The sequence below is a fragment of the Schistocerca gregaria genome, chromosome 3 (assembly GCF_023897955.1).
Source record: "Schistocerca gregaria isolate iqSchGreg1 chromosome 3, iqSchGreg1.2, whole genome shotgun sequence".
NCBI classification, from domain to species: Eukaryota; Metazoa; Arthropoda; class Insecta; order Orthoptera; family Acrididae; genus Schistocerca; species Schistocerca gregaria.
The window spans coordinates 785,635,257-785,657,080 of NC_064922.1; the positions used below are offsets into that span (position 1 = coordinate 785,635,257).

A 21,824-nucleotide genomic window follows, 5' to 3' on the forward strand; every position below is an offset into this window, starting at 1 on the left:
ATTTAAATTTAATAATTGCCTAGATTCATGTGAAATTTGGCTTTCCTTTCTTTGCATCTGAATCATCTTTCACTCTTTACATAAGTATCTTTGTCAAATAATTGTCCATTTAGAAGAGTCATAGAACAGATAAGTGACAGAAAATACCACTGATAAATGACAAAGGAGCATTTTAGTGTAAAGGTGGGACAAAAGCTTTGGTGGAAAGCTTTATGTATGATACCATATATACACAGGTGATACAGTGATGGAATTGCCAAGAACAACAACGTATTTATTCCTAACACATTCTTACAGAGGAAAACAAATAGAAAATGTACTTGGTAAAAACAAAATGTAACTAAAAATGAAATTTATATCTAAAAACAAAGTTGATGTGACTCACCAAACAAAAGCGCTGGCAGGTCGATAGATACACAAAGAAACACAAACATACACACAAAATTCGAGCTTTCACAACCCACGGTTGCTTCGTCAGGAAAGAGGGAAGGAGAGGGAAAGATAAAAGGATGTGGGTTTGAAGGGAGAGGGTAAGGAGTCATTCCAATCCCGGAAAGACTTACCTTAAGGGGGGAAAAGGACAGGTATACACTTGCGCGCGCGCACCCACACACATTGTCTGCTTGTGTCTGTGTATGTGCAGATGGATTGTGTGTGTGTGTGTGTGTGTGTGTGTGTGTGTGTGTGTGTGTGTGTGTGTGTATATACCTGTCCTTTTTTCCCCTTAAGGTAAGTCTTTCCGCTTCTGGGATTGGAATGACTCCTTACCCTCTCCCTTAAAACCCACATCCTTTCATCTTTCCCTCTCCTTCCCTCTTTCCTGACGAAGCAACCGTGTATGTTTGTGTTTCTTTGTGTATCTATCGACCTGCCAGTGCTTTTGTTTGGTGAGTCATATCAACTTTGTTTTTAGATATATATTTTTCCCACGTGGAATGTTCCCCTCTATTATAAAAATGAAATTTATTACGTTTCACAAAACAATGAACTCCACCGTGGCCACAAGTATGTGCGTCATTATTGCCTTTGATGCTTTACTGTTATGAGTCGGTCTGTGCACTGAGACCACTTGTAAAGCTTAGTATTCTATTATTTGACAACATTTGTAGTCTTTTTTATCAATCATTTTGGCAAATAAATGAAAATAGTAGCTGTCTATTTAAGATTCAGTCAGCAGAAAATAAATCAACCATATATGTTCTGTGGGGTCACCGATCTGCATTGTTTTACTTACCAACGTAATTTTCAGTACACTGTGTACAGCGTTTCTTAATGAATATTTAATCAGAACAGTGAAAATAATCAATTATTGATAATATAATGATAATGATAGCATAATGATAGTACAATAATAACTCCTAATGATAATTGAACAATCAGTCCTTCCTTCTCATTCCGTCCAGTAAGTCTCCCCTTACCTGCGTTCCGAGTGACTTTTCTGAACTGTACCCCTTTCCCTAAAGCTCTCCAGTCCTTTTCCTTCACACTACTTCCTTCCTCTGCAACTCTTTTGCCAGAAGAAAGAGCCACTGGCTCAGAAAGCTAGTAAAGGTTAAACCTCTTTTGTGTGCATGTTCCCATGCTGCTGTTTAGTGAATATGTAATTAGATAAGAGTTTCTTTGGCTTGCTCAAAAGGAGGGTGTTTGGGCAAAGCACTAAACATATTTTCTCAAAGTTTAGATAAGTTTGTGAACATCACTCACTGATTCAAAATGACTTCAGCCACACAATGATCATTTGGCAGTGAGTTAGATATATCAAATTTGTACAAAAACTGTTGTGTACAACAACAATACTTGGCCATTGTCCTCAGTTTTCATGCCACTGTTGTGTTCCTATAAGAAAACAAACGTCATAAAGTAGGTAATAGTACATTGACACAAAAAAAAAACACGCTCTGTCCTAGCAGGCCTTGAAGGTCCAATGGTGCTGAACAGCCGCCGTGTTATCCTCAGCCCTTAGGTGTCACCGGATGCAGATATGGAGGGGCATGTGGTCAGTACAGTACACTGCTCTCCTAGCTGTTGTCAGTTTTTGTGACTGGTGCTGCTACCTCTCACTCGAGCAGCTCCTCAGTTGGAATAGTACATCCACAGTCCCATAAAATACAAACACTGAAGAATCTGTGTCTGCTCAGAATAGGTGCTGTTTTCTACATCACTTTATATGCAAAAACACAATGTGCATAGGAGAGTTCATTATAACTCCTTATTTCAGCACAGTATTTATAATCAACAGGGTCACAATATAAATTTTTGAGATTACTTATTTCAGATTTTTAGCCAGGTATCTTCAGATCGAAGTTCATTTACCACTGGTTGTACAAATGGTCTCACTGAATAAACATACTAATGTCACAGTGAAGTGAATTATGAAATGTGAAGATGCTGGGGGGGGGGGGGGGGGGGGAATTGTAACTTATAATCACCAAAAAATTATTTGTGCCCATGATGATTAAAAAAGTATTAATGTGTGCTGAATTTTGTGGTTCCATCCTTCACAACTTTAATGACTCATTCAGCTACAAATAATTGTATACCTAATAATTCTACAGTCATAGCTACAGGAGCTGTCTGCACCTCTGGAATGCAGTGCTTGCAGTAAACAAGGATATTTGGTTGCTGTTTTGTCTTGAATAGCTGGTGAGTGCAACTAAGTGTAGCTTAGTGCTACACAGGTTCATGCTGGTGACTGCAGACCTACAGCGGTATATTGGCTCCACAGTGCTGCAGGAAACAAGTACCATATAGTGACTACTGTTATTACACCATTACATGAAAGGGCTGTTGCAAAGGTTCTTCCATTTCTTTTAGTTGAACAAAAACCGTAGTTACAAATCTGGTACAGGATGAGAGTTCAGCACAGATGTGTTCAGTGGGCGATGCTATCTGCGATGCTGTAGACCAGTGGTCTGCTGGCTGTGCTGAAATTAGTTGTGCAACTGTATTCGACATCCAGTACGTATGTCACATTAATTGAACATTGTTTACATGTTCTCATGATGTCATCCATTTATTTGTTCATGCTCAGTTATCACATAATTTTGTATCCTTTAACCATTGTTAAACCTCTGGCACAAAAGTTTAAATGTCACTGTGAGAGCAATTTTTGCAGTTTTTTCGTACTATGATGTAGTAATTATTTTTTTCGTACTGTGATGTAATTGTTCTGTGGAGCACTGCGTGTCTCTGAAAAAGGGGTGCACTTCCATTGAACAACTGCTGACCCCGCAAGTGAAGAATGGCGATTAACAGCTGTCAGAACTTGTAGAAACGTGACATCCATTGTTTCAATTTCACACACATAAAAACGGATTTGAGGACAATATGCATATTTGCATTTATCATGCACTTTGCACAATTTCTATGTGCAAATGATGACCAACATTCATGAATAACAGAAACAGGTAGTCATTTATATGTTACGCTTCAGCATACAGGGTGCGTTCCGAAAGTAATGCAATTGAATTTCCCGCGCCGCTCCTAGTAGTCGGAGTGGGAGCGGGCCACATGGAGTAGGTGGGGGGGACGCTAAGCTTTGCCGCGAAACCGGTTTCAGTGCTCTCCGAGCTGTGGAAGCGGCAGGACGTCTGTTATTGTAAACCTCTGCGCGCCGACCGTGTCACGGAAAAAATGGAATCGACGATCGAGCAACGTTACGCGATTAAGTTTTGTGCTAAACTGAACAAATCTTTTGAGGAGACTAACAAAATGATTCGTGAGGCTTACGGGGACTCTGCTCTGTCCTACTCACAAGTTTCGAGGTGGTTAAAGGCCTTTAAGGAAGGCCGGGAAGAGGTTCACGACGAACAACGCTCTGGGCGGCCGTCAACCAGCAAAACCGACAACAATGTGGCTCGTGTGCGACAACTGTTGGACTCTGACCGTCGATTGAGTATCAGGATGGTTGCCAATAAACTGAACTTGTCGTCTACTGTTGTTTTTCGCATTGTTACTGAAGATTTAGCGATGAGGAAAGTGTGCGCCAAGCTCGTGCCCAAGGTGTTGTCAGACGACGAAAAGACCAACCGAGCGGAAATTTCAAGTGAACTTTTGCAACGTGTTGAAATTGAACCTGATTATTTGGACAACGTCATCACTGGTGATGAAACCTGGGTTTTTGAATACGACCCAGAAACAAAACGCCAAAGCTCTGAGTGGCACACTGATCAGTCCCCCAAGCCCAAAAAGGCAAGAATGAGCAAATCAAAAGTGAAAACAATGCTCATTGTCTTTTTCGACAGCAAAGGAGTGGTCCATAAGGAGTTTGTTCCTCAAGGACAGACACTTAACGCTGAGAAAGGACATCTCCGCTACCTGGCAACTCCATCACAACAACGCGCCTTGCCACAACGCGCTACGAGTCCGCGAGTTCCTGGCCAAACACCAGGTGCCAACACTGCCCCACCCCCCCTATAGTCCTGACCTCGCCCCAGCTGACTTCTTTTTGTTTCCTAGGATTAAGTCAGCCCTGAAAGGAACCCGTTTTTCGTCCATAGACGAGATCCAATCCGCCGTGACGAAGACCTTGCTAGAGGTCCCAGAAGACGCCTTCCAGGGCGCGTACCGGTCATGGCAGAGTCGCTGGAAAAAATGTGTAGAGGCCCAAGGACAGTACTTTGAAGAATTTTAAGTGTTTGTGCAAATCTGTTCAATAAATTACTTTTAAAAAAAATAATTGCATTACTTTCGGAACGCACCCTGTACAATACTAACTTTTAGCTGACAGCAATTGCACAAAGAATTAAAACAGTGGAAGTAAGTAAGTCAGTGAATAAAGTCAAAATCCACCATACTGCTACGAGAAGTCCAGAAAGAGTGACACACCAAAGACAGTCAAAACTCACAGCTTTGCCTGTCAAAAGAGGTTAGCCAGCACATGTACTGTAAGCAGTTAGATTGAGTATGATACTGGCATGTTTTCATTGTGTGGGTAGTTTTGTCCTAGTAAGAGTCTAAGAGGTCATGGCACGTGATATAATATGCCAAAGTCCACCGCTTTGTGCCTGCTGTGAAATTGTGGCACCACCAGTCGTGGGAGCAATTAAATAGCCTCACTCTTTGAGTCACTATCTACAGCAAGGGCTAAGTCTTATCCTTACTGAGCTATAAGAAAGTGTGTAGAAATGTAACATTTCTGGTATTTCATTCTCAGCGGTGGCTCATGAGCATACATTCCGGGAATTCACAAATTTTTAGATTGAGGTAAAAATGAGTGTGTGAAATTAATAGCGTCTTCTGTATAACAGTTACGCTCATCAATGTATTTATACAACTACAGCCACTGCTAATAATAATAATAATAATAATAATAATAATAATATGTTCATAAGTTGTCAGAAAAAAAGAAAGAGTTGTTTTTAGTTAATTTTGTTGTACATAATTAAGTACAGTTTAGGGCAAGAATTAAATAACATGTAAGGTTTCTTTACTATCCATTGGCATTTTTGTGTAAGTGGGAGTTTTCATGCTTTTTTTAGTAATTTTGGTGAAGTGTACAAGATCTAAACTTGCAGGCTGAAAATCAGTTATTCTTACATTGCACCCACACACCACCGTACACTTATTATATAGTGTTTTGTTCATTTGTAGTCATGCTTATTTGATTTCATCACTTTCTCAGTCAATGGATCTGGGTCTGGGAGGCCGTAATTCTTTCGCGGCTATCTTTTCGTGTTAATTTTCTTTTTAAAGGAGGTTCAACGGAGTTTATGTTGATACTACAAATGAAAGCAGCTTCCAGCACAGTAAACAACCAATTCCAAAACAAACTGCTGTTCATGCAAATGATGAAATTCATGCAGTACTGTCTACCAGAATGATTACTTAGTAGAATAAAGATGATGTGCTGAAAACCATGAGGGCCAAAAGCACCCCATATTGATCCCACATTTAACTGAATAGCAAAGAAACCAGTGAGACAGCTTTTGGTGAATGCTCATATATCCAGTGTGGACCTACACCACAGATAAACGTGGCCCACCATAAGATCAACAGATGTCAGAAGCATGAATAAATACTACACTCTCTCAATCAGTGATGTACTTTATAGTGCTCAGCACTCAAATGGGTTACTGTATGGTAAAATCCAAAACTTAACATATTATATCTCATTCATAATCCTGCAAAATAGGTTTTTCTGTCAGAATAACTATAACATTTATTGATGTCCAATCTAATTTTACTATATAATGAGTGAATTGGCATATCTGAGGAGTGTGCTACCATTTTCTATCGGGATTTATGCAAAGTGAATGGGAATAAAAGTCTGCTACAGTGTTCCACCATCTGGTGGCATTAATGTAAACTTGTGGTTGAGTGGTAATGGATAGCAGTACACGCCATGGCCTGTGCACGTTGTTTATCAAATCTGTATGTAATTGGCCCATAAGGCGATTGCATCATGTCAGTTGCAAATGTGAAAAAGCTCCTTAAAACGTGCACAAGAGACAGTGTGATCGCGACCCTGGTGGCAAGTTCACACAGTCTAGAGGAGTAGCAATGAAGTATAGTGTGGTAGATTTAACACTGTGTTTTTCAGATTACCACATCTACATTATGTTTAACAGCATTCAAAGAATTTTAACCAATAATTCTGAAAAGTGTCAAAAGTTGTGGTTTTTACGTATTCTTTTGTTCTTACACAACAGCCACCACTGTTCATTCTTTTATAGAAGCTAACATTTTTCGCATCAATCCCTTTGCTGTATTTGGTTTCTAGATTTAAGATACATTTAAGAGTATCTAACTGTATTCCATATACCAATTTGGACATATTCTTATGTCACAGGAACACAAATGGCGGTGATTATAAAATAAAATTAAGTTGTACAAATCTGAGATGATTTCGAAGCTACAATAGGTGTAAACCTGATGTTGACACATCCAATTTTGCGCTCTAAGAAGAGGGTATCAAAGGTAGCCAGTGACATTATTTTTCAAAACTCAATCAGGCAGACACCTGTCTGTACTTGCTTTTATGCACACACATGATATATATGATATAATTACTTTTTCAAGTATGCCATTTGGTACACTAGCTGATTATAAATGATTCATCAGGTTATAGATGAATGTATTTCACAAATCATTACATACAAAATAGTGACCCATACAGTGTATGAAAATGCACGTTTTCAAGCTTCTTATCCATTATTGCAAATGTTCTAAGTGCTGTCCTCGCACTACATGACATGTCTATGCAGTAGTCAAACACAGTCCATACATATTCAAGCATGTCCCTGTCAATGTTCGCCAGTGCAGCAGTGATACGATCCTGGAGCTCAGCCAGTGTTGTTGGAAAAGGTGGTATGTACACATTGTCGTTCAAGTACCCTAAGCAAAAAAAAAAAAAAAAAAAAAAAAAAACACAAACTGTAGGGTGGGGAGACCTCGGGAGCCACCTGAAGAGTGCACATCGCCCAAACTATCTGTTTGGAAGTTCCTTGTTCACTTGGCAGTGCAATTTTCTAACCAATGAGGCAGAGCTCCTTGTTGTTGGAATATGAAGTGTGTGTTATCAGCTATCAGTCTCGGAAACAACCATTCTTGTAACATGTAGTTATGTCATACCCATCACAGTTTTCCCAGTAAAAAAATAGGGCCCATAAATATTGCTACATGACACAGCACAGAAGATAATCACCTTTGGGGAATCTCTTTCAGTCTCTACAGGTATTTTCCATGCCCCATACACAGACATTGTGACAATTCATTGTGCTGTTTAGGTGAAGCGTTGCCTCATCACTGAACATGATCAGCAGATTAAAGTTCCATTGTCTCCTAGAAACTTCCACAAAATTCACATCTGATGGTGCGGTCATTTGGTCATAAACCTTGCAATAGCCGTAAGTGAAACATTTTCTGATGTAATCGCTTCCACAGATTTGGCTTAGGAATCCCAGTTCACGACTTGCACAATGTGTGGATTTCTGTGGGCTATGGAGGAGCACATCTTGGATGCTCTCCACTGTTTCCTCCATGATAGGTGGTCGCTCGGAGATGTTCCTTTACAGAGGCAGTGTCCTCGAACTGTCAATACCATTGCCGAAAGCTTTTGTCAGTCAGTGGCTGTATGTTTTACTGCCTTTGGAATGCATGCTACACAGTAGTGACGGATTCTGTCTTCTCATATTGCAACATGTAACATGCTTTCTGTTGATTAGTCGCCATTTTGCAAACTGTTATCACCCCCCCCCCCCCCCCCCCCCCCTCTGCCACCTGGTGAGTCAAACTGGAACCTGCGATGACATAAACAAAACTTTAAAGTACACTCTTTGGACTGATTATTAGTACAAGTGGGTGGGCATTATATGTTTGAAGCTATAATACGTCAAAACCCAAGGAATCATTTGTAATCACTCTGTTTATTGGTAAAACTGTGAACTTTGGAGGGAAAAGGGTGGGTGTTAAAAATTATATAGAGAGACGAAGATTTGACTATCTTAAGCAGATGGAAGTGGATCTCGCTTTTAGTAGTTATGCAGAGATGAATAAATTTGCAAAGTATAGACTAGTTCGGAGAGATACATCAAACCGTTATTTGATCTGAAGATGACGACAACATTGTAGCTGTAATTTCACAGTTCATCCTAAATTTACTTTTATTTTTAATGATAAATACCATTAGGGAGTAAATCTGCTGGTATGGAAATGTATGGATCCTTATGGTCCTGTAAGAGTTTTCGTGAAGTGTTTAATTATCAATTTACACTGTATTATTATGTGACACATATGTAGAATAAATAGTTTTTTTGACCTCAGGTCCATTTCCTTAGAAGAATATGTGATAGGACATCATTGAGTGAAATTATGCTAGTAATCCCATCTGCAGAGCAAATTTGCAAGGGAGATTTTTAAATGCAGAGATGATTTCTTGAGATTTCTCATCAGCTTATCCACATGCTGATACAATGTCAGTTTATTATCTGTCTGGATGGCTAGGGACTTCACAAGTGGAGCTCTCTCAGGTGCGTAATCATTGCTCTCTAGTTCTAATACATGAAAAGTCCTTTCTTTTTTATTGGAACTGCATGGCATGAGTCTTCATTGAATCAGGTGTTAAGCTACCTGCTGTAATTTTACTGCATTATCCTCCTAAATGTGCCTAGTATGGATATGTTATGAGTATAATTGATCATCTGGAAAGATCACAGTGTTTGTAGAGAGAGAGAGAGAGAGAGAGAGAGAGAGAGAGAGAGAGAGAGAGAGAGAGAGAGAGATCTAAAGCAGGGGGGTATGGTTTTTAGGGCACATGGAAAGTAGTTGTGAGGCTGAATATCAGGAATGATTTCAGGAGACACACTGTGGTGCAGTGTAGCATCTCTGTATACTTCACAGTGCTCCTCTATTGGAAAGAAAATTGCATGGAAATCAGTGGCAATGAGAATAGTCAGTGAAACCAGCACTGTAGCCATTGACATCAGATTGCAGTCAGTCCAAGGAAGTCACCATGAATATCTTTGTACTGACCGCATTCTAGCAGTTTAGTGAATTTCTGGCAGACACATGTGCACTGGTGTAAAAATTTCAACATTTTAACATTTCAAGAGAATGTTTGGATTTCTGAGGAGTGTGTGTTCTAATTCCTGAGAATGATGTAGCTTACACACCCATAGGACCTTGCTGTGTGTTTTGAAGAGGAATAAGAATAAGAACATGATGATTGCACTGCATTTATTTTAAAAAATATTTTGTCATTGAACTGCTAACTTTTGTGAGAGAGATTATATCGTGCTTCAGACTCAATCACTCATGTGACAACTATTCAGTTACTTGCATTTTCTACTTTTTATTAGCTTCTCCTATGCATATTCAGATGTTTGTTTGCCAATAACTTACACTTTTAGTGATTACTATTGCTAACGTGTTTCAGACATTGTAAGAATACATCTGCATGTTAATACCAACATTTTTTTGGCTTCATTGTGCTCTAGGAGGAAAAGTGACTGTGCACAAAACTTTCCACAGTTACACTGTTCGGGCAAAGCAGGGAGGATCCCAGAGTGCCAGAGATGGACGCAGCGGTGGGAGCCACCCTAAGAGTGCTGGCGCTAGTCTGCGGCGCTACAATGAAGCTTCTTTTGCACAAGTATTTCCATCTGTTTCTCTTACTTTACTTTTTATTTTTGTTTGATATTTCCTCCTTTGTATTAAATGTTTACTCACCAGGTTTGTGCTTATATCCCATTAGAGCAGTATCGGGAGCCTGTGATCCTAGCAGCAAACTGGGGAACTACATAGAACATAACTTTGCAAGCAAAAACCTCTCCATTTCTTGGCCTTTATAGTAATGTTTGTATTTCCATTTCCTTAACAATAAAATGTGGCAAAAGAGCAAAAAGAGTTTTAAACAAGTGGAAAAAGGTGCAACCAAAATTCGGTTAGGAATGTTCATTTAATGTTTTCTTCGCGAGACAAGATAGATTGGGCATTTCATTCTCTCTCTCTCTCTCTCTCTCTCTCTCTCTCTCTCTCTCTCTCTCTCTTACACACACACACACACACACACACACACACACACACACACACACACACACACAGAGAGAGAGCATGTCAGATTTTACAATGGCTTATGTTCATTGTTCACAGATGGAAGGTGACTCTCATAACTCCTGGTGTGTGAAAAAGGATTCTTGACAATGATATTGTTACTACACAGACATAAGACTTATGGCTACTTTCCATTTCCTTTTTATATGTACAGTTGAAGACCACAGTGAGTAACAATCACACATTATTGAAAGCCTTTTATTTGTAGCCCAAAATGTTTTAATTCTTTCTCTGGCAGCTTGACGTCCTTCTCAGTCTATACACTGTTTAGTTTCTGTTCATTGTGGAAGTCTTTAAAACTGTTGAACACTGATTTATACTTTTTCATTCTGGCATGTCTCTCAGTTTAACCCAGATCTTATCATGTATCCTAAATATGTTCACAACTTCTGATCTTCTTTTCCCAATTAACTCCATAAGTCTTTGATTTTCTTGCTGGAGTTCTTCCATTCCTTGTAATGTACACAGTCCATCCATGATCTTTCATCCCATTATCTTGCAAATTATCTTTCTGTCAAATATCTCAGCTTCTCTTGGTCCATACATTTCTGTCATTTGGAGACATTCACTTATATACAGACACTGTTTTAATCACAGTGTTGTTATAGTGTCGTAGTTTAGCTGTTGTGCCTTAGTTTAGCTCATCTTGAAATGACTTTTCATTCTGTAAAATGTGTGTCATGTTATGAACTTTTCCTATCTCCTCTCACCTGATGTTGTTGGCATCTACTTTGCTAGTTTTCAGTTGCACAATTTCCCAGAGATATTTAAGGCAGTCAGTTTTTTTCTTCCTTTGTTTCTTTCCATGCCCTGAGTTCAGTTACAGAGGAGGTTTTGATGTTTTGTCATGGTTTTTCTCCCAAAAGGAAATTTGCAGATTAGCTTTTTTTTATTGTTGTTTATCAGCTCAGAGAACAAGATCGCAAAATCATCAGCAACTACCAGGCAGTTAATCTTGATACCACTTGCAGTCCCTCCAGTGTTTACTTGGTTGAGTGGCCCTTTATTGTCCAGTTCTTTTCCCTGTACGTGGATGTTGTGCAAAACACAAATGAAGGGTTGTGGAGACAGCCTATCAGCCTGACTAAAAAACTGTTTTAATATCAAACTCTTTGGAGAGTTCCACCATAAATTTTGCCTTTGAAGGGATCCTTGTTAACATCTGCTTGATAATTTCCATTACTTTAGTGTCTGCTCCAAATTTTATCAGTACCAGATCTTTGCAGAGGCAGTTTCTCAGCACTCTCTTCTTCAGGCTCTATATCTTCTCAGTGCGTGATCTTTCTTTTCGGTAGCTTGCTTGACATTCCCCAAGCTGACAGTCTATTTGCTCCACTGACTACATCGACAGTGCTTTGGGTAGTACTTTATATAGACAAGGATGATCAAAATGCCACAGTAGTTAATTGGGATCCATTTCTCATCTTTTGTACGTTGAGGGTGAACCAGAATAGTTGGAATTGCTTCAGATTCCCAGCTCTTCTCCACTGGTTGCTTAATAACAAGGCTTTGTGATTTTCAGCATCTCAGTTCCCCCAACTAATTTACCCATTTCTTTTTTCTCTTCTGAGATTGTATCTTTGTTATGGAATTATTCTTGACCATTTATCTGAAGGTCCTCTGCAATATAACCAATTATCAAAGTATCTGGCCAGGATCTCTCACTTTTTTGTCCCTGTTTACTGCCAGTTATCCCATCTTCACTCTGAATATCTAAGTGTGGTCTTTGATACTTATTTAAGAGCTGCTTGGCAGTCATATAGATATTCTGCTATTGCCCTTCTTAAATTCTTCTCAGTGCTTCAGATTTCTTCAGAGATTTGATTTCTTTTGGCATGTCATAGTGTCTTTACCGTGTGTTTGCATACTTCTTTGTAACAAATTTGTCCTCTTTTTTTTGTCTGCATACCACATTTTATAGTTTAAGCTTATAAGATGTAACTGTGATTCATGGAACATAACTGAAGTGTCACTATCATCAGAACTCTTTATGAAGTGAATCGGTGACAATGAGTGTCTTTTGTTCCACCATTTCTCACGTTTCAGAATTGGGAAAAGTCAAAGAAGTTAGATAAGGAGTGTCATAACAATTGCATTTAACAACATTGGGCTTCTCACTCATATTGCAACTATTTGTTGACATACTGGTAGTGTTATTGCTATTCATTTTAAAATAATTTGAAATAATGAATGAATGCAGACTCCTGATGAAATCCTACTGAAACATACAGCATTAAATGATGTAGACTGGTTAGTAGGAATGTTGCTTCAGTGCTTTACCACAGTGTCCAACAAATGATTAAAACAGAATATGGAGAGATCATTCTGGATCTATGAGCATTTTCACCATTTGAATACTAAAGGTCCAAATATACTATTGCAGGTGAGAATTATTTGCAGATTCCTGAACTCCTACAGAAGTTAATGGATTAGTTTGATAATTAGAATGTAGGGATTTCTACCCATAATGAAAGTTTCCTTCTATTACAGTAGTACTGTTTGAAGTAGTAGGATCTTTTCACATTTCGGGTACAACAGTCTAAACACAGAATGGCTCTTTCAGTCTGCAGAGAAATTTGTGCTGTTTTGAAACTTCGTGGTTGGTAAAATCTATTTCATGGATTGGACTGTACATTCTGCAATTGAGTGAACAGTATGTATCTGACAGTCAAATAATGAACTCATATTAGTTTCCTGGCGCTGCCAAGGAATTTTCCTTCGTTGTATGGTGGAAATAAACCATGTTCAGCCTCATGGTGACAATTGAGCAGCTACTTGAAGGAGGAAGTAACAGCTCCAATTTGGAAAAGCCAACATAAATATCCAGAAGAGCAGTGTTCTAATTTCAGTTTCCCTTACTGGCACCCAAGATATTACTGATGAAGGATAAAGCAGTGGTCAGTTGTTACTGTATGGAATTAAAATATTTATTTCTAATGTAGAAAGTGAAAGCTGGGGGACCTACTTAACTGGGGAAATTATAATTTAGTGGATTTCCATGTTTGCTACTATGATGAACTTGTAAGTGAAGGAAATTAAGAAAGGAAAGAGATTCCATAAACAAGTCTACAATCAGTGTGAATTTTTGCGAATAAAGCTGTCTGAACCACTTAGCATCACCAGTATTTTCATGTATTATGATGGACGAATTTGTCTCATATCATACAGGTCAAGAGCGAATGTGCCACATCATTATTTCAAAGTTTGTTGCAAAAAGTGTAAGTTGAATTTTCACATGATACCTCTCCAAAATTATAATATTTTGATTTCTGATGATTTGTTAAAATGCTACAGACCTCTCTAAATGAGAGTATTTCTGAAAATGTCGTAACGAAAGGGAAAATTGAAAAATTTTGATAAAAAAATCAAAAGTTACAGAGATATGAATTTATTCAATAAATACTGTGTTCCCAATATTACGAAACATAATTAATAGATCACACTTCTGAGCTGCTTCCTTAAAAAGCATGAAATTTATAACTTTTTGCAAATTTAAAAATCTTTTTGTAATTTCAATATTATATGTGAAAATATGAAAAGCCACAGGATGTTAACTGTGTTGAGAAATGATAAAGCTGAAGGGCTGCTAACTGCCAGCTATGACATTAATGCATGAAATTCTTAAACTGTCAACTTATTTGTACATAAAGATGAAAGAATCTGAAATTTTTTGGTTATTTAGAAATTATTTTCTCCTAAACCCCCTCCCTAAATGTTCTAAAAATTTCATGGTACTTCAATCGGTCATTGTACGTATAGAATGTACAATCAGAGTGGGCAATATTTGTCTGTACAAAATTTGAGAAATTTTTTAGGTAGGTCAAAAAATCATGAACACTTTTAAGTATGTAAAATGGCCAGTGATTTTAAGTAAATATCATGCAAAACTGGTATTCCTGATCAAAATAATTACTTTACAACATTATTAGTGCGTGGGAAAACAATTCATAATTTTCTTCGAAAGCATTTTGTAACAAAAATGAGACATAGAATATTTATACCCATATTTCTTTTTATGATATTATTCACAAATTATTATTGTCTTCTTTCTTTATTTTACTTTTTCACAACTGTCTATGAAGTAAAATTGCCTACAGTGTAAGAACCAACATTGCACTGTTGAAGAGAGTTCCCCCCCCCCCCCCCCCCCCCCCTCATTGAACTTATGTAGCTGAGTTTGCACATGAACAAGGATGATCCAACAAGAGTAGTACTTAGGGAATGAGAACTGCACGGTGATATTTTTATGATGGCCATTTGAAAGCATTAGCAGGACCATGAGGTGTCGCAAAGCAGGCGGTTATATCTTGCAGCTCCTGAGAGACACTTATTATCCGTCCCACACTCCACTGATTGTTATACACACAAGAAGTGAAGTAGCTCACTACGAAGTCTTCTAATGTACAATGTGGTTTCTGCATTTCACGTCCAGTAACAGGCTGCATTTCATGGAGAACTGTTCTTGCAATGTATGTGCCACTCTGGAATGCAACCCAGTAGTGACTTGATTGAATTCCTACCAAAGGCTTCATAGCAGACCATTCTTCTCTCTTTTTTTAAACAGAATTCCCTTAATGCACTTTCATTTAGAATTAAGAATTTCATGATGTTCACAAATCCAGTAGCATCTGTTATAGCATCAACAGCTTCATGCTGGAGTTTGAATCTTGTTGCAAGATGTTTACAGAGATCTCCTACCCCATCACATGCACTTTTTCCATGACCTGTTGCTGCAAATATCTGCTTTTTTGTTTTAGTTCCTGTACTACAGTGTTGACCAAGCTCATAAAGCTGAAAGCTGTTTTTAAAATTAGATGCTACACCATCAGTCACTTACACATGTTTAAGAAATGCATGTCCTCTAGATGCTATGTCATCAGTTATCGTGCTGACAGCGTAGCATGCATATGCACTGTCATAAATAAGATCATCGCTGAAAATAGCAAAACACTGCGATGTTCCAAGAAAGTGAGTAACACGTGTTAATATTGATACCTGTGATGTGTGCTGTGATAACTTAGAATTTTGTTCGACAAAGCAACAGACCAGATCTCAGCAAAGTCAAAATGTACAACTAATGTCAGTATTGTGGGATTTGGCTGATTTTACTTCTGCTATGGCCTGTCTCTGAATCCTCCAGATATGATGGGGAGCTATTCCTTTTATGACCCAATGCCTAACCTCTGTAACAAAATTCTCTGGCTCTACTGTCTTCTTCACCAGCTCTCCTCCTTCCCACAATGCATAGATTATGTCATTGTCAGTATCCTGAAGGTGTAATGCTTCAGTAGTCATCCCTTCAGCATCAGGACACATTGCACATTCTTGCAACCAACATTTATCTTGCAACATCAGGTCCATCTCTGTATACTTCTTTCCTGTGACACTGCTTATGATGAGACAAACAAGTTTGAAATTAGTGCAATAAATACATGCGCGTACTTCCTTCACTGGCTGGCATTTTATCCATTTTGGTCATAAGGAGTAGAATTTTGTGAGTCCAGTTTTTAAATTCAGGTTCTCTTATTAATCTTGTCATATATCTCTTTACCTTTTTCACCATTTTCACTAACAGAGATAATATCAGCCTGGTTAGGATTTTGCCTGCTGCAATCTTTGTCATGAATTAGGAAGTATTCCAGAGCAAGAGAAAGTGTATCTTCTTGCAACGGATGTCCACAGTAAAAATCTGGGCATGCCCAAATACCTTTCTCAGTCTTTATGAGCTTTTGGTATCAAATAGTGTGAGGAAGTGGCTGTGTATTTCTGTATCTGCTATTTAGAGTAGTTACCTGGTATCAGTGTCAGTAACTGTACCTTCTCAGTATAGATGGCTGCTGAGATAGCAGTATCTAGGTTTTCAAACAACACATATCACTATCTTCAGGTTCTGCACAAAGTGCATCTATGTTACACACTTCACATATTTTTGAACACGTTGCTTGTGTAAAACTTGTTTCAATTTCTTCCACTTTTCTGTTTACATACTGTTTTCTTCTTGTGCTTCATACCTTATTGCAGGGGCTACAGCAGAAGTGCTAACGTTCAGTGCGTCAACAACTTCACATCCAGGAATATAAACATCTGCATTGTCTTCTTCATTTTCGCATTCATGGGATGGTCATAGTTCAGGTGGATTGTCACTAAATTTTTTCTTGCAGTGAGTTAGCAGTTGTTGCACAATGGATGTGATGCTAATACTGTTACTTGAGGATCAAGATATTTCTGCAATACCTCTGACAGATTTCCAACAACTGTGAAGTGATTTCACTTTTGTTAAACACATCCTTCTTTTGTCATATTTCATAGTCTGCACACCTCTCTTTCACTACTATATTTCCCCACTGACATTTTATCTAACAAAAAGTCAAACCAAACACAAAGCTCGATGCAGAATGGCTTATGTGCAACTTCTCACTCATTTGTTGTAAACAGAAGATGCTGGAAACAGTGTTGCCAACATGAATATTTTATACTAGACATTCAGTGATGCGAAATATGCAGAATGTTGAAAATTTTTTAACACTTTATATGGAAAAATATTTTCCACTGTCTTTGTACTGACTACTAACATATTAACCAAACAGTATTTTGTGTAATTCTCAATAGTTCTCAGATGGGAATTTTTGAGTAAATAACTTGTAAAAACTTGTAAAAATGCAGTTTTTTACATTTTTAGTGATAAATATTTACATAATACACATAGCTGGAACAGAGAAGATACTGTTTATAATTGCATCAGTAGTATCTGGTAATATGGCAGAAAAGATAGCAATCTGCAGCTTTCCAAATCAGGAGGGAAAAAAATTAATGCGGGAAAATTAACTTGGGTTTCGTAGTTTCATCTTAAATTTGCAAGGTAAAGGAAACCCCTTAAGTGTGCGGGTGTCAACTATATTTTCAACACACAAAGAGGGAGCTTCAAAGCAAAACGTCAGCCAGGCCTCCAGTACTTTTGGTATATTATTTACAGTTTTTTCATTCCCTACTCCCGTTAACCCTGGACCTTGCCGTTGGTGGGGAGGCTTGCGTACCTCAGTGATACAGATAGTCGTACCATAGGTGCAACCACAACGAAGAGGTATCTGTTGAGATGCCAGACAAACTTGGGGTTTCTGAAGATGGGCAGCAGTCTTTTCAGTAGTTGCGGGGGCAACAGTCTGAATGATTGTCTGACCTGGTCTTGTAACATCAACCAAAACAGCTTACTGTGCTGATACTGTGAATGGCTCAAAGCAAGGGGGAACTACAGCCATAACTTTTCCCAATGGCATGCAGCTTTACTGTATGGTTAAATGATGATGACGTGCTCGTGGGTAAATTATTGCGGAGGTAAAATAGTCACCCTTTCAGATCTTCGAGCATGGACTACTCAGGAGGACTCATTATCAGCAGAAACAAAACTGGCATTCTACCAATTGGAGCGTGGAATGTCAGATCCATTAATTGGGCAGGTAGATTAGAAAATTTAAAAAGGGAAATGGATAGGTTAAAGTTAGATATGGTGGGAATTAGTGAAGTTTGTTGGCAGGAGGAACAAGACTTATGGTCAGATGAATATAGGGATATAAATATGAAATCAAGTAATGGTAATGCAGGAGTGGGTTTAATAATGAATAAAAAAATAAGAACGCGAATAAGCTACTACGAACAGTGTAGTGACTACATTATTGTAGCCAAGATAGACATGAATCTCACACCTACCACAATAGTACAAGTTTATGTGCCAGCTAACTCCACAGATGATGAAGAGATTGAAGAAATGTATGATGTTATGAAAGAAATTATTCAGATAGTTATAGGAGACGAAAATTTAGTAGTCTTGGGGGATTGGAATGCGTCTGTAGGAAAAGGAAGAGAAGGAAAAATAGTAGGTGTATATGGACTAAGGGTAAGGAATGAAAGGGGAAGCCCCCTGATAGAATTTTGCACAGATCATAACTTTATCATAGCTAATACTTGGTTTAAGAATCATGAAAGAAACTTGTATACATGGAAGAGGCCTGGAGACACTAAATTGTCAGAATTTCCAGGGGCAAATGTGAACTTTGACCATAGTTTATTGATTATGTTCTGTAGATTAAAACTGAAGAAACTCCTTAAAGGTAGGAATTTAAGGAGATGAGACCTGGATAAACTGAAAGAACCAGAGGTTGTAGAGTGTTTCAGAGAGGGTATTACGGAATGACTGACAAGAACAGGGGAAAGAAATATAGAGGAAGAAGAATGGGTAGCTTTGAGAGAGGAAATAGTGAAGGGAGCAGAGGATCAAGTAGGTAAAAAGACGAGGGCTTGGGTACAGAAGAGATATTGAATTTAATTGATGAAAGGAGAAAATACAAAAATGCAGTAAATGAAGCAGGTGAAAAGGAATACAAACATCTCAAAAATGATATCGTCAGGGAGTGCAAAATGGCTAATCAGGGATGGCTAGAGGACAAATTTAAGAATGTAGAATCATGTATCACTAGGGGTAAGATAGATATTGCCTACAGGAAAATTAAAGAGACTTTTGGAGAACAGAAAACCAATTAAGAGCTCAGATGGAAAACCCATCCTAAACAAAGAATGGATAGCAGAAAGGTGGAAGAAGTATCTAGAGTGTGATGTACTTGAGGGCAATGTTATGGAAATGGAAGAGGACAAAGATGAATATGAAATGAGAGATACGTCACTGCATGAAGAATTTGACAGAGCACTGCAAGACCTAAGTCAAAACGAGGCCCCAGGAGTAGACAACATTCCATTAGAACTACTGATAACCTTGGGAGAGCCAGCCATGATAAAACTCTTCCATCTGGTGAGCAAGATATATGAGACAGGCGAAATACCTTCAGACTTCAAGAAAAATATTATAATTCCAATCCCAAAGAAAGCAGGTGTTGACAGCGGTGAAAATAACAGAACTATAAGTTTGATAAGTCACAGTTGCAAAATACTAACACGAATTCTTTACAGACAAACGGAAAAACTGGTAGAAGCTGCCCTGGGGGCAAGATCATGTTGGAACACATGAGGCTATACTGACCCTATGACTTATCTTAGAAGATAGGTTAAGGAAAAGCAAACCTACATTTCTACCATTTGTAGACTTAGAGAAAGCTTTTGACAATGTTGACGGGAATACTCTCTTTCAAATTCTGACGGTGGCAGGGGTAAAATACAGGGAGTGAAAGGCTGTTTGCAATTTGTACGGAAACCAAATGGCAGTTATAAGAGTCGTGGGGCACGAAAGGGAAGCAGTGATTTAGAAGAGAGAGAAACAGGATTGTAGCCTGTCCCAGATGTTATTCAATCAATCTGTACCTGAGCAAGCAGTGAAGGAAACAAAAGAAAAATTTGGAGTAGGAATTAAAATCCATAGAGAAAAAATAGAAACTTTGAGGTTTGCCGATGACATTGTAATTCTGTCAGAGACAGCATAGGACCTGGAAGAGCAGTTGAATGGAATGGACATTGTCTTGAAAGTAGGATATGAGATGAACATCAACAAAAGCAAAACGAGGATAATAGAATGTAGTCGAATTAAATCTGGTGATGCTGAGGATATTAGATTAGGAAATGAGATGCTTGAAGTGGTAAATGAGTTGCTATTTGGGAAGCACTATAACTGATGGTGTCCAAAGTAGAGAGGATATAAAATGTAGACTGGCTATGGCAAGGGAAGTGTTTCTAAAGAAGAGAAATTTGTTAACATCAAGTATAGATTCATCAAGAAGTCATTTCTGAAAGTATTTGTATGAAGTGTAGCCATGTATGGAAGTGGAAAATGGACAATAACTAGTTTAGACAAGAAGAGAATAGAAGCTTTTCAAATGTGGTGCTACAGAAGAATGGTGAAGATTAGATGGGTAGATCACATAACTAATGAGGAAGTACTGAATAGAACTGGGGAGAAGAGGAACTTGTGGCACAACTTGACCAGCAGAAGGAATGAAAATAAAAAGACCATACGGCATTTATCGGCTGGGATATCCCTTTCGGTGTTCGGCCACCATTTTGCAAGTCTTTTTAGTTGACGCCACTTCGGCGACTTGCATGTTGATGATGAAAATAATGACGAAGGACACACATTTCCAGTCCCCTGCCAGGAATCTAACCAGGGCGTGGTAGGCGGTAATGCTAACGCTGCGCTATGGAAGCTGACACAAGAAGGGATCGGTTGGTGGGATATGTTCTGAGGCATCAAGGGATCACCAATTTAGCACCGGAGGGAAGCGTGGAAGGTAAAAATCGTAGAGGGAGATCAAGAGATGATGATGAATACGCTAGACAGATTCAGAAGGAGTTATGTTGCAGTAGTTATTTAGAGAGGAAGAGACTTGCACAGGATAGAGTAGCATGGAGATCTGCATCAAAACAGTCTTTTGACTGAAGACCACAACAACAACAACAACAATAATAATAATGATAATGATAATAATAATAATAATAATAATAATAATAATAATAACTGTTTAAGAATTATTTACAAAATGTACATTTTTCAAAAGGCTGTACCATTTACAAAAATTTAAGATAAAATCAAAATGCTTTACTTTTTAACGCTTATGGTATAGAGGTCTAATATATATTTTTTCCAGAGAAATTCACGACTTCGAGTTGATGTGACCTGTATGATTTGAAATGAAATCAACCTGATGTCTTGTCTACTGCCATCATATCAAAACTTAGAATTTGTAAACCAGTGTTAACCTATGCACGATCAGAGCACAATAGAAACATAAAAGCAGGCTGATCTGTACAGTCCCATTTTTAAAGTTAAGGGAATTTTGTGTGAACAATCACAAAAAATAAAATGTGCATGCTATAGTTCTTAAGACAAAAATAGAAAAATGACCAAAAGTTTTGTATAATATTTCACAGATGATACTTAGGTGTTGAAAAATTTTTTTCTAAATAATAAAAAAAGGAAAAATATTATGTTCTGCAGAAGGCAGAATTTATAAAAATGTTTTTGCAATGGAATTGGCAACATTTAGTTTTTTTTTTTTCTTTGTGATATATTTGAGGTGACACGAACTTACTTCTTCACAGCACGTTCAAGATATTATGACACAGTGGTCATCCGAACTTGAAGCATGTGACCTCGTGCTGTACCGAGCTGTTGGCCACAATCGAAATATTTTGTTTGGAGGTCGTAACGCATTGCTGGACAAAACAGATCCTCGCCTACGTACGATACCATTTGCAACGCGCCGGGCAACTTTCAAGGAGTTGTTGAGAGTTCATGACCTACTTTCCTCAGTTGAAATGTATGGTGAGTTTCCATG

General features: G+C 38.2%; 1 protein-coding gene across 3 annotated transcripts in view; it reads left to right on the top strand.

Annotated features, from left to right (window-relative positions):
• LOC126354226 (ankyrin repeat and zinc finger domain-containing protein 1-like) overlaps positions 1-21,824 on the top strand; it is a 103,916-nt gene that overhangs the window by 46,573 nt on the left and 35,519 nt on the right. For all 3 annotated transcript variants that reach the window (XM_050003711.1, XM_050003713.1, XM_050003712.1), the window contains 2 exons: positions 9,936-10,090; positions 21,589-21,811. In XM_050003711.1, coding sequence (XP_049859668.1) covers positions 9,936-10,090; positions 21,589-21,811 — 378 coding nt within the window. The remainder of the gene's footprint in view (positions 1-9,935; positions 10,091-21,588; positions 21,812-21,824) is intronic.